At 43.0% G+C, this 12,346-nt stretch overlaps 2 protein-coding genes across 8 annotated transcripts in view; both read right to left on the reverse strand.

Annotated features, from left to right (window-relative positions):
* Window positions 1-5,201, reverse strand: part of efna1b (ephrin-A1b) — a 31,218-nt gene extending 26,017 nt beyond the window's left edge. For 3 of the 4 annotated variants that reach the window (XM_088387337.1, XM_088387334.1, XM_088387333.1), the window contains exons 1-3: window positions 5,037-5,201; window positions 4,203-4,350; window positions 3,935-4,002 (exon numbers count right to left, since the gene is read on the reverse strand). The gene's annotated coding sequence lies outside the window, so the exon portion shown is untranslated. The remainder of the gene's footprint in view (window positions 1-3,934; window positions 4,003-4,202; window positions 4,351-5,036) is intronic. The other variant, XM_088387336.1, reaches the window with a different exon arrangement.
* A 740-nt stretch (window positions 5,202-5,941) lies between these two features.
* Window positions 5,942-12,346, reverse strand: part of efna3b (ephrin-A3b) — a 55,141-nt gene continuing 48,736 nt past the window's right edge. For 2 of the 4 annotated variants that reach the window (XM_088387286.1, XM_088387285.1), the window contains 4 exons: window positions 11,282-11,574; window positions 11,156-11,221; window positions 10,793-10,870; window positions 5,942-7,644 (listed from right to left, as the gene is read on the reverse strand). In XM_088387286.1, coding sequence (XP_088243412.1) covers window positions 7,526-7,644; window positions 10,793-10,870; window positions 11,156-11,221; window positions 11,282-11,574 — 556 coding nt within the window. In that variant the 3' untranslated portion in view covers window positions 5,942-7,525. Of the gene's footprint in view, window positions 7,645-10,792; window positions 10,871-11,155; window positions 11,222-11,281; window positions 11,575-11,709; window positions 11,896-11,925; window positions 12,076-12,346 lie in introns of those variants that run through there. The other 2 variants (XM_088387289.1, XM_088387288.1) reach the window with 2 other exon arrangements.

Consider the following 12,346-nt stretch of genomic DNA (forward strand, 5'->3'; position numbering starts at 1 on the left):
ACTACAGTATCCCGCCATGACAGCCTGTTATTTCTTCCCTCATTAATTCCTCGATTTGGTTCAAGCAGTACGCAGCAAGTTGCAACGTGCCCACAGCCCGTGTGTGTGTGTGTGTGTGTGTGTGTGTGTGTGTGTGTGTGTGTGTGTCGGCCAGACGGTTCATCTGTTTACTCGGAAGTCATCAGGCATTTTAAGGACTTAAAAGTGGAAACGATTTTACAAGTTTGGGGAGAAGGAAATGACGTCCGTGTGATCGGGCCATAAAATTAGTACGGCGAGATTAGGAGGAAATCTCGGGACATGTCGACGCATCACCATATGCCACGTCGAGCTATTATCCACTACTCCGAGCAAATTGTGTGGATTACCAGTATAAGCCTTTTATTTTGCTCGTTGGACACCAATGACGGAACATCGCACGACTTCGGCGGCCAAGTGTGCCGATGCCGATTAATTAAGAAACAATACTCACACATTGTCTCACGATGACCGTCAGTATCGAAATGTTCTCAAACGGCGGCCGTGTCGAATGTGTGATCCTAGATCCAAGTGTAAAACGATTATTGAAATATCACAAGTGGGCCTGATTTTGAAACTGTTGATTTTCAGATTTTTCCCGTGATGGAATGGAGGTCAGGAGGGTGGAGATGCCACACGTGATGACCACGTTTGCAGCCACGTGTTGGTGTGCACCAGTTGGCGCCTGGCATTAATTTGGAAATTTGGTCCCTCGCTGCCACGAAGATGTCTCACGAGCGTTTCGGAGTGGAAGGTCGTGTGGGTTCACGGGTGGGATGAATCAGACGAGCGTGATTGCCACCCGTCATGTCGCTAGCAAGCTTCATGTGTGGGTTATCTGTCGGTTGGATCAAATCACGTGACTGCCTAGCGTCCATCTACAAAGTCTTTTCTTGCCACTTATCTAAGAAGTCAAAGCAGCTCAGACTTTCCTGTCTCCAGCAGAGACAAGAGTTCCCCTCCTTGGTGTGCCTCAGGGCCTCCTACTGGAGCCCTTGTTGTTTTCTCAACTAGCCTCGAGTCACTCAATGATCCAGATCCATATCAAATTTCAAAGAGTGATTCCAGACAAACTCATTTCAGACTCTTGTCTATCATGTAATGGAAACTTCAGTCAAAGAGCAAATGGAAGTCTGGCTGCTATCAAACAAGACCCCGAGGTAAGATCTTCACCTGAGCTCGGGATTTACTCTCAATTCCTGCGACGTAATCTAAGGATCATGATTTTCGAAGCTTCACGGGAATGTTGTTGGTAGTTCTACACTTGTGGACAAACAAGATGTCCAAACAGAAGATCATTCAGAGGCTTTGTCTTCTGACCACCTTCTCTCTTCTGCTTCTGATACAGACCCAGGCAACTTCTACTCGGAACCTCAGCATCTCCATTATTTATCCATCATTGTTGTGCAAAGCTGACCTCGCTTATCAAAGAGACATCATGGATGTCATACCGAAGAACATTGTCAACGCACGCTGGAATCGTATTATTCGGCTTTCGCACAATACTTCAGCATTTTTTCCAAAGACTATCTACCACAAAACGGTTTTAAAGAGTACTAGCTGTCTGCAAGAGAAAAGATAATCGACCAGAGAGATTGCACATTCTTCACAAGTCGTTCTTCTCTCCCACAATGACCAGTTTTGACAAATTGTACAAGCCTGACATGCCTGAAGCTGTTTTTCTTGCAATCTGCAGTCACATAAGCTTCTGATTAGATACCAAAGAAGGACATTTAAACCGCCACTCGGAATAAATGAGATCTAAAGCCATTAAGTCGATCCGATAAGCCGTCTGCTCTCTTTAACACCTGCGCTCGCTTTGCACCAGCTACTGTAAGGCAAACAAAAACATATGGCAGGGTGGGGTGCATTTAATTGTTTACGTTTGGGAGGGGGCGGGGCAAATTGGAATCATGCAGAAGATTACAGTGTGAAGAATGTCTCCGTGCTAAACGATGGTTTTCCGGTTCATGAACATATGGAAATAGGTGTGGATTGTGACGCCGCCCACATGACGTGAATTGGCCAATCACATGCTTGCGTCAGAGCATCTTCGCAAAAGCGTGGTGGGCGAGCAGTTCGGGAGAAACTCAACGGATGAAAATGATTTTAAAAGGAGTCAAAATGTTCTTTTTAGCGATCAAATTTGTTGAATATTTATAAGCCAACCCACAGATCATCTGAAGTGAACGAAATAAATACAAATAAAAGGCAGAAGTCGATAACAGATGGCAAAACATTTACCCGGTTAATTTCACACTTGATGGGCGGGCACTCCCGAGAACAAAGTCTTTGAATACAAGCAATTAAAAAGTCAATTCTCCACCTTTTACGGGACCCGTTTTACTTTTAATTGCTCTTATCCTAAAGTTTTAAAAGTCAACCTCTCATTTGTATATTCTATTTAAATACAGCGTTGCAGTCGGCTTTGGTCGAGCGTGAGAGGGAGAATAAATATAACCCTCCCATCTGCTTCTGCAGTCCAGATGCTGTCTCAGAAATACGGAATTGCGGCTAAACTTAGAGCGGACAAGAAAAAAAAAAAAAAAAAGTCCGTGACTAACTCGCCGAGCATCAATCTGAGGGCAAGTGACAGCGTCAAAGTAGCCAATAGGAAGGCGGGAAGGAGACAACAACAACAACTTGAAAATGAAGTCATCCATAAGCTGTAGGGAGGAGCCGTCAGGAGGGGAAAGCAAAATGTCCAAACAGCAAAGACGGCAAGAGAAATGGAGGTTATCCAGCGACAGGGCCATTTGTCACAGTCAGCTCGGTGACTCTCTTTGATGAGATCAAGTAGAAGAGAAAAACATCCACTGTGTTGTGGAATCTGCTGGAGACTAGGAGAAGAAAATTGCCAAAGCCGTGTCGGGACAGGGCCATAGCTCTTCCAGCTCTATCTATTTTTTTTTTGTTAACAGAAAAAAACAAAGTTTTGTGTCAAGATAGACGCTAACGTGACTGGGGGGAGGAAAAAAAAAAAATCCCGTTAGCATTTCACGAGGTTGCAACGTGATCAAGTGCGATTGTTAACCTTCTGTCTTGGCGATCCATTTTTAAACGGCGATGACACAACCGAGCGCTCGGAGCATGCACGAGGCCCGGGACTTGATCAGCAGTCACATGGTGCGACTGAAACACGCAGCACCTCATGCTATTAACGCCTTGGAGGTGTTGGAAACAGAAAGGTGGCTCCACTTGGAGAAAAGACTAAATGATTCAAGATGGAACGTGACGTCTTTCATTCGCAAGGTAGTCGTTGGAACAAACATGGCCGCCAAACTGGGCACCTCCCCGCTCCACCTGGTATCGCTTCAAGCAACCAAAATTTTGATTTGCAATGAATTATTATCATATTAAAAAAAACTTTTTAACTTGGGGCCTTGGCACCGGCATGTGAAAACAGGGGTGTGTAGACTTTTCATAACCACTATTCAGACCATGTGTGGATGCCAACGCAATAATGCAGTCCATAGAAGATGGATTAAAAGCAATTTTTTTTTTTTTTGGTGACTTTCAAGGCAAGACCTTGACTTGTCAATGATAGGGAATTAAATCCTGTGGTAATAGTTGTTGTCAACGCGGTGTGTGAGTGCATCTCTCTCCGTTCATGACCTCAGCACTCACAGTGTTATATCATAACCCGATAAAGTAAATCCGCCGTTTAATCTCGATGACTCGAGTTACACAATGGCCATTGTGACTTGAACAGATTTTGCTCATGAAAGATAACAATGGAGCCTAACTGAGAGGAAGCGCTTTACAGCGACGCTCTGTGGCTGGGGGCGGTATTGCAGTTTATTGACGGAAAAGAAACTGAAACCCATAGCAGATTTGCAAATATTTTACATTACAAAAAATATACAGGATCATATTTGGTTGCACACCTTGATAGTGAAATAAAAAAATAACTCACCAGCTTAATCGCACATGATGGTGCAAATGTTCTGGCTTGACACTTTACGCCGAGGAGTCAAATGATCACTGTAAATGAACATAAAGGAAAATAAAAGTGAAAAATAGAGGCAAAAGCATCTCGAAGGCTAAACATTATCCCGCCTGACTAAATCAAACGCCTCAATGCCTTTTTTTCCTCCCTCTTACAAATAACACTTGTCAGCCATTAGTCATCATTATTACAGCGTCTCTCCTTGAGGCACTACTTTTTTTGTGTAAAACATTACCTGAAATAAAGGTAATAGGTCCAAACCATGAGTCACATCTTCTGTCTGACACTGAATTTTTCTCCGAAGCTCCATTAGTCAAAGCGCCTGTGAAGATGTGTCATCCATCCTGTTTGTCTTCTGTTCCACTTCTTTGCTTTTGTGTGTGCTTAGTAGAAAATAATCCAAAATTTACTTCACTTGTACAAAATATAAAGTTCGAGCTAGACAGTCGGATCATTGGTTGATTGAAAATCATTAAAACTAACTTGTATAACATCAGCAGTATTCTTATTTCCAATCAATAATACATGTGATCCATGACATCAAATAAAATCAAAAACAAAGGCCAGCAATATTGAATGGCAACTTTTTTCCATGACGTCACACTTGGCGGTCTGAAGTTAGCGTGTTGCTTTGATCCAGTGATTACTCAGTGTTTCAATAGAGAAATTTAATTAATTCGGATTACTATGTGCTATTTGGCTGCAATTTAACAATTGGGAGGAAGTCTTCATTTCCAAATGTACCGCTAATTACATCCGACTCCTTCCATGCTAACCACTATAGCCTTGAGGGTAATGTTTGGCTAAGCTAAACTGTCAGTGTCGCCCATTTGAGCTCATTAAGTGAAACTTATTAAAGTTATAGATATAAAAAATGACCATGATTCTGTTTACGAGCATACATAATAACACACAAAAAGGCAACATTAAATCTTGAGGCAGACAAAAAACAGAAGCAACTTTGTGGATAACGACAAAGCTTAGCTTCATTAGCTTAGCTAGCTAGTGCCGGGAGCAGTAACCAGGCCTCCAATTAACAAAATAAAACATTACAGCTAATATTTCTTACCTTGTTTAGCAAAGAATGTTTGCCAGATGCAATCCTAACGATTAAATGATCAACTTTGCGCTTGTTTGACACTTGTAAACATTTCGAACGAGGGTAGAAAGGTCCGATCCAGTTTCCTCACTGAGCTTCTCGAGCACTGGTGTCAAAGTCGAGGCCCGGGGGCCAGCTACGGCCCGCCGCATCATTTTAGGTGGCCCACAAAGACAAATTGTGCATCGATTTCAATTCCAAAATTTCAAAATGTTTTCACTTTAAAAAAAAAATAGAGATATTGTTAACAATTTTCATTACCATTAATTTTTTAAAATAATTTATATTTACATATTTGATTTCAATATTTCATTTTTAAATATTTGAAGAGTTTTTATCAGTCTCTGTTTTGAAAACTAGTTATTCATTAGTTTGTTGTGTAGCCTATACTATATATTCAATATGAGACGTTCATACATTTATTTGGGTTGACAAAAATACATTTTTTTTAGAATCTAGAGCTTTCTTATGAGGCGTTCAGGAAGTTGTGTATTTTATATGTGTGTTTTTTGTTCAACTTTATGCCACACTACAGTGAGCCACTTGTGTTAACTCTTACCGACATTTAACCTGTTGCACAAACACGGCCCTCCATTTAAAATCCCTCACGTGCCGAGCAGGTGACGGCAGCTCTTATCCGTCGGAGCGTGTCAAAGCATTATTGGCAAAGGAGAGCGTCAACTTTGATTTGTAAAAAAATAAATAAATAAAAAAATTCAATCCGATATTATCTACATAGCACGCACACGCTCCGCTGCAACACCTCCAGCTGTCCTCTGGGATTGGATTACCCATCCATTCTGTCACATCCTCAAAAACAACCCCAGATTGTGTTGATGTGTTTGTTGAGACAAATAAAAGAAACAGGAAGCACATCTTGTTAAAAGTAGGATTTGTATTATTTCGTTATCACGCTCATGGTTAGAACCTCTGTTATGCTTTGTTTTGTTTCTTCGCTTTACATTTAAAGTCATTCGGGTCCGAAGGTAAACATGATTGTAACTGTTGTTTCCAACACTACTAAATGCTTCTGTTGTGTCGCCAGACAACGTACACTTTCACACACTCACACGTACTTTCTTTTGTGTTCTAATTCTTAAGTGCAAGAATGATTGACCCCCCCCTCCCCACCCTCATAGCCAAATATACACCTGGGCTGCATCCCACAATAGAGTCCATATGTGTTGCATTGTATACTAATATAATCATATATATCTATATATCTATATAGATATATATACACATAGTTTCAGAGATGATTGCAAAGGCCACATTATTTTAAAAGCAGACTACTGTACAATATAATAAAAATAAAAAGAAGTTTTTCACACATATAGGCTCTACAACCTTGTCTGTAATGCGTCAAGGTTCTGCAATGCAGCCCAAGTTAACATATGGCTCAATTGTATTCCATCACCATTAACAAAGACACGTCACAGAAATGTAATAATAATAATAATATAATAATAAAAAACAATCAAATGAAAGCTACACTGAAGGACACTGAGTTTCAAGTTTGTAGAAAAAAAAAAATCCCCCACTTTCATTACATTTCAAAACGTTTAAATGTTCATTCGCGGTCCGGGTTTGACATTTACACGCACGCCTGAACGCCTCACGTGGTTTGAATGTGAGGGTGGTTCATCGGAGTCCGTCAGGGCGGCCCAAATATTGTCCATTATGATTGACTGGCGGGGGGGGGATTGGTAACCATGGTGAAATAAGGTGCTAGTTGCCATGGGAACGCTCTCCTTGGTAAGTAGTAGTGGTTGACTTTTTGGCTGGTCGCAACCTCTCCATCTTCACATTGTTTTTTTTCAATATTTTTGAATTTTGAATGATGTTGAGTGTGGCGGGTTGGCTCCGTTCACAGATTGAAAGATGGACACACTCCTTCATCTCTCTTCAATATTGCTGAGTGTTCACATGCAGGGATGCTCAGCCGTGACTGTGCACGCGTGTGCTTTGTTAACCTCGGACATTTAAATGCTTTTACGAGTGACCCCCCCCCTCGGCTTGACTGTGATTGGAAATGATGAAAAAAAAAAAAAAAGCAGGAGTCCCAAGTTGTGTTCATCTTCTGCTGGAAAGAAAAAACAGTCCTCCATCGCTCCTCAATGTTCCCATCAAGTTCCAGGAAACATCCATTAGATCCACTTGAGTTCAATTTGTACCGTGTAACCATGACAACGAAGCAACAGGAAGTGAACCAGCCAATCAAAAGCGTGGGTGGATTTAATGACTTTTTTTTTCTTTTTTTACAATTATTTAATAATTTCAGTCTGATGTTGCCACTTTTATAAATGCTTTATGTGGCGCGTATGATTTAACACACACACACACGCACGCACATGGACGTTACACATACACAAACTGCATCTTCACTGTCCCGCCCGCCCGTCCGTCCGTCCACCCTCCGAAGGCTCGTTGGCATGGTGACGCTGATGCGACGGCCGTTGCTAGGAGACGAAGAGCGCGGCCAGCAGCAGCATGGTGACGGTGAGCAGGAGGCGGTCCCGGGACGGGCTGCTACCGCTCACGCTCTTCTCCAGCTTGGGGACAGAAGGGTTAAATTCATCTGAGGGAGAGAAGAAATAAAAATAAGGAATTAATTTTCTTTGTAATTTGTGTTTTTGAGTTGAACATATTTGAAATATTAATCTTGAAGGGGGTGATGCAATATTGTAAAGGTCAAGAACAATACAGTTTATCAATCAGTCCAAACTGCGTCAATATTTTTCCATCATCTCGCTTGTACCTAATTAACTGTCCGGTAATGTTTAAAAGGAGAAAGAGAAAAAAAAAGCCGACAGGCGCCGGAGTGACGCCCGCAGCACGTGTCAGCGGTTATTATAACGCTTCTATTGTTCTGCGCTGACACACACGAGAAAAACACACACCTGGTGAGGTCATAGCAAGTTTTGTCTCGCCGCACTTCATGGCGTGCGGTCAGACACGCCTTCGGACCCGGCCGACTAACGGCGGGGTCAGCAGACATTTTGTTATTCATGTTTGATGGTGCTGAAATACAAAAAAAAAAAAGGCGGATATCGTCTGGCAGCTGCTCGGTGCCTCACGCGGACACCTGGTTTGTGCTCTGTTGCTAACCAAAACAGCAGCACATCCTGGACTCGTCTTCTAACAGTGTATCCTTTTAATCAAAGAGAGCGATTATCACCTTACGTAACTGGAGCCAGCATGGGAATGCTAAGAGATAAAAAGCTGCTTGCACAAAATCTTTGAGGTCATATCTTTGTTGTCAGAAAACATGTCCTCGGGCATTGTGGTGAGTTAGCACAAACGCAGGCTAAACGTAACAACGGTGAACTTTTGCTAAGGTCTGGCGAAACCGCATAAATATTTATATAATAGGTTTATAGTCTGGGAAAACTGCCCCTGATGGGAAGATTCAAGTCCCAACACAGGCCAGGAACCTGTTTTGACCTCACTGACTTCAAATGGTTGTCAGAACAATTCCAGACAGCAGCTGTGAGGTGATTTGATGAACTCAGCTTCATTATGAAAGCTTTTTCATCAGCATTTTAACCTCAACGCACATTGCCCTAAGCGTAATTACTCACAAAAAAATAATTAATCATATTAAAAAGAGTCCAGGAATTAAAAGTTGCTTAAAATATTTACGTTCAATCAAAATTGTGTTTCAGCCTCCCACAAAAAACATTTTATTATATACAAAAAGTTCTCTATAATATTGTGCTATATAAAATCATATAATAACAAAATCTAATTGAATAAATGCAACTAATGGTGATTAATTCAATGTGGCTCTCTCGGGTGTGCATGACATGGCCAGCAGGGGGCAGTGCAATATATTCATACCAACACAAAAAAGAGGAGATTCACCAAAAGAAATATAAGTAATTTTTAAAAGCACATTAATTCATGCCTGAGTATTGTTATACTGTCTCTCTACATGTTTTGCTGCACCATTTGTGTTTTCTGACATTTATGGCGCTGACTAGCAAAGTTATACGCTTCTTTTAAATATCCTCTCCGAGCATCTTGGAAGTCGACCGGAGTCTTAGAACAAATTTTGAGGTTGCGGTCCATCAAAGTAATTGTAGTTAAAAATAAAATGGCGCTAAACACCCTCGCGTCGATGCTAAAAGCGGCCGTGTGACTAACGTTACATTCTCATCAGCGACTCCCCGATGTTCCTGGAAGAGGTCGTCCGACACGTCGTCAGCGGTAATTGCCGCGATAATAAAGGCCATTAAAGAAAAAGCTTCTGATTTCTCCGCTAATGGCCGGACCTGCTGGTCAGAAGCTGAAACCTGAACCTTGTTCACGCCAGATGTAATCGAATCGCGCGAGTGTCGTAAACAGAGAAGGGCGGGCTGAGTGAAACGGGCGCGGCGGCGACAATAAGCCGGCTGATTTGCCGTCCTGAGCGTGAAAGGTGAATAACAGTAATTAAAAATGTGTCGCGACAAGTGTAATTAGACGTCAGTCGAGGAGACGCCTCGGCTTGTTAAGTTTGTTTATGCGCAGGTTTGCTCGGCTGCTATGCTATAAACATATATATATATAAATATCAAGCTCAAAATAAATAGAAAGAGTCGCTTGCGCCGTTGTGAGCGTGAACACAGCCGACGACGGAAACATCTCATTCCTTTTAAATTCTCCACGGGAGAGACGCAGACATTCTTTGACGTTACATAACGAGAAAAACTCAATAGGGAACAAAATAATGATTGTTTTGAAGGATTTTTTGTCTGCAATTGGAATGAAAACAGATTTAAATTTTAGTTCGGGGAGGGGGGGAACCTCTGACATTTCCAAAGGTTTCCCCACCTTGTCTGCATTCCTATGCAGGATCAAAGGAGATGGAAAAATACGGAGACTTCACAAAAAAATGGACCTCAGAAAGAAGAAGAACAGGACAGAACGTCCGAGGTCAGTTCATAAGACCATTTGCCACAGCAGTGATGACTTTTCTCATGACAGTTGTGCGACCGGACTGATTTACGAGGCGAACGCACACGCGCACGGATTAATAGCAAACATATTTTACAAGCTGTCACAGAAGAGTGCAAAGACTTGACAGGATGAGGATTGATGCCCACGTGGTGGCTTACATAAGACCTTGCCAAGTGCACATTGTTTTTTTTTTTTTTTTGGTAAAGCCACCTAGCGCATGAGACGTTTAATTGAGTCTGTCACTTAGCAATTTACTACCCGCTGCGCTGCCAATGCTAAATCAGCGCTGACAGATTTAGCATCGTTCGGGTGACATCAGCTGCTGTGCAATTCAAGACTCGCCGATATGTTGTAACTTAATGGAAGAAACCAGTTAAACACTCCAAAATTCCCCCAAATTGACTCATCATGTTTGTCATACTTCAGGGGGTGTCAAACATATGGCTCGGGGGTTGGGATTCAAAAAAAAAGCAAAATAAAATCACTGATTGAGGCTGCAAAATGATGAAAAAAATTAAAGGCACTATGAGCATATGAGCTCTCAGAACACACACGAAAAAAAATGTTTTCAGGACGAAAATCCTTCTTCAAATATAAAACTATCATTTATGCGAAACAATTCAAGATTTCCACCTGTTTAGAAGAACATTCATGTTCTTTTATGATGTTTGGCACGTTCTCCGCCATCCCAGCTGTGATTCCAGTGCGAACAAGTACGAGTGTGTCTTGTTCCATCCACATGTGCCTCAAAGATGTTTTCCACACTGGCGGAAAGAATGACTCACCCACGTCGTCCATTTTTAGGCCCGGTCTAAGCGTGTAGTCGGCCTCCGTCGGTTCCGGCTCGCCGTCGACGTCGGAGGCTAGGGGAGAAGGGGGAGGGGCCAAGGAGCGAGGGTTAAACTATTGACCGAAGGGCTTTTAATTACTTCTGAGAAGACAGTTTGACAGTTCGAGAGAGGGAGCAGCGTGGGGAAGAGCATGGGGGTTAACAAAATGGCCAGGAGCGCTCTGACTGACAAGCCACGGCAGCGCTGGGGAGGGGAGGGGTCGAGTGGAAAAAAAGAATGAAGGGCGATGGAGTCCGGCGGGGAGGAGAGGTTAATATTTCACGACTGGACAGGCCAGGGATCAAAAAAAAGTCTCACCTGTGGAGCAGCAGACGTACACACGTAGTCTCAGGCAGCTTCGGCCGTGGTGGTGAGTGGGCGTGGCTAGATAAAAAACAAACGATGAAATAAAAAGCCACGACTGAAGAGCAACAGGCCGCTTACAGATGTAGTAGTACTCCTGCCCGACGTGGAACTCGTAGCCCAGCGAGAAGGCGCTGTAGCGCTGGAACTTCTCCGAGAACTTGATGGGGGCGTGGGGGGCGTGCGGCCGGTTGCACTCCCACCTTTTGAAGCCCATTTGGGGGTCGCAGTTGCGGTAGCCGCGGTAGCTAACCATGTAGAGGATGTACTGCTCGCTGGTGCCCACCATGCGCTGGCTGTCGTTGTAGTGAGGGCAGTAGATGTCCAGGTAGTCGTTGACGTTCACCTGCATGGTGTAGCCCTCGCGCCGCAGACTGTGCAAAAAAAAAAAAAAAATTTGAGAAAAAGCACTGACACGACAATCCATCATTCTGCATCGGGGATAATTCAGAACGGAGTTATTCATAACACAAAAGCGGGTAAGTATTTGTCGGCGCTTGAGAACGGACCCAGGGGTGACCGTGTCTCTTCTCAGTTGTCCCCTAACCCCAACGCTCGTACATCAGCCCGAAATCTACGCAATGTTCTCCTTCAGCCCTAAAAAAGCAAGTATGCCCGACAGGAAGATAAGGTCTGACAGTTTCTTGGTGTGTGTGTGTGTTTGACAAAAAGAAATATATTCTTTCCTGACATCCAAAAGTCATCTTTCTCTTCCCATGACTGACCGTGGCTCATATCTGCTGTAAATCAGGAACAGAATGATGCAGTCAGTTGGAAAGTTCCACCCCGGCAGCTGTGCATGTGTTACCGAAAGGCCACAAGGGGGCAGCAGAGTTTCACGCTAAGCCTGATGCGGCTTCTCCTCTCCTCGGCTGGTTCTAGGTCAGGTCTCTAAGGAGGTTATTATTCAATTATTAAATGAAGATCGAAACAATGTCTTCCCCTCACAGCTCCTCTCAAACCCTCGTCCTTCTCCCCCCTCATTTCCTCGCTTTTATAGCCGCATGAAAGAGTAATTAAATGCCGGGCAGTCGTTCTTCCGCCTCCTGCTTCTTCTCTCTGGGCCAGCTCTGTATTTTTTTTTTTTTTTTTGAGTAATTATACGCAATGCAGACATGTTGGACTTAATGTAACAAAAAAAAAAAG

This window comes from Syngnathus floridae, chromosome 10 (assembly GCF_059516105.1).
Source record: "Syngnathus floridae isolate MCC-2025c chromosome 10, RoL_Sflo_1.0, whole genome shotgun sequence".
NCBI lineage: Eukaryota > Metazoa > Chordata > Actinopteri > Syngnathiformes > Syngnathidae > Syngnathus > Syngnathus floridae.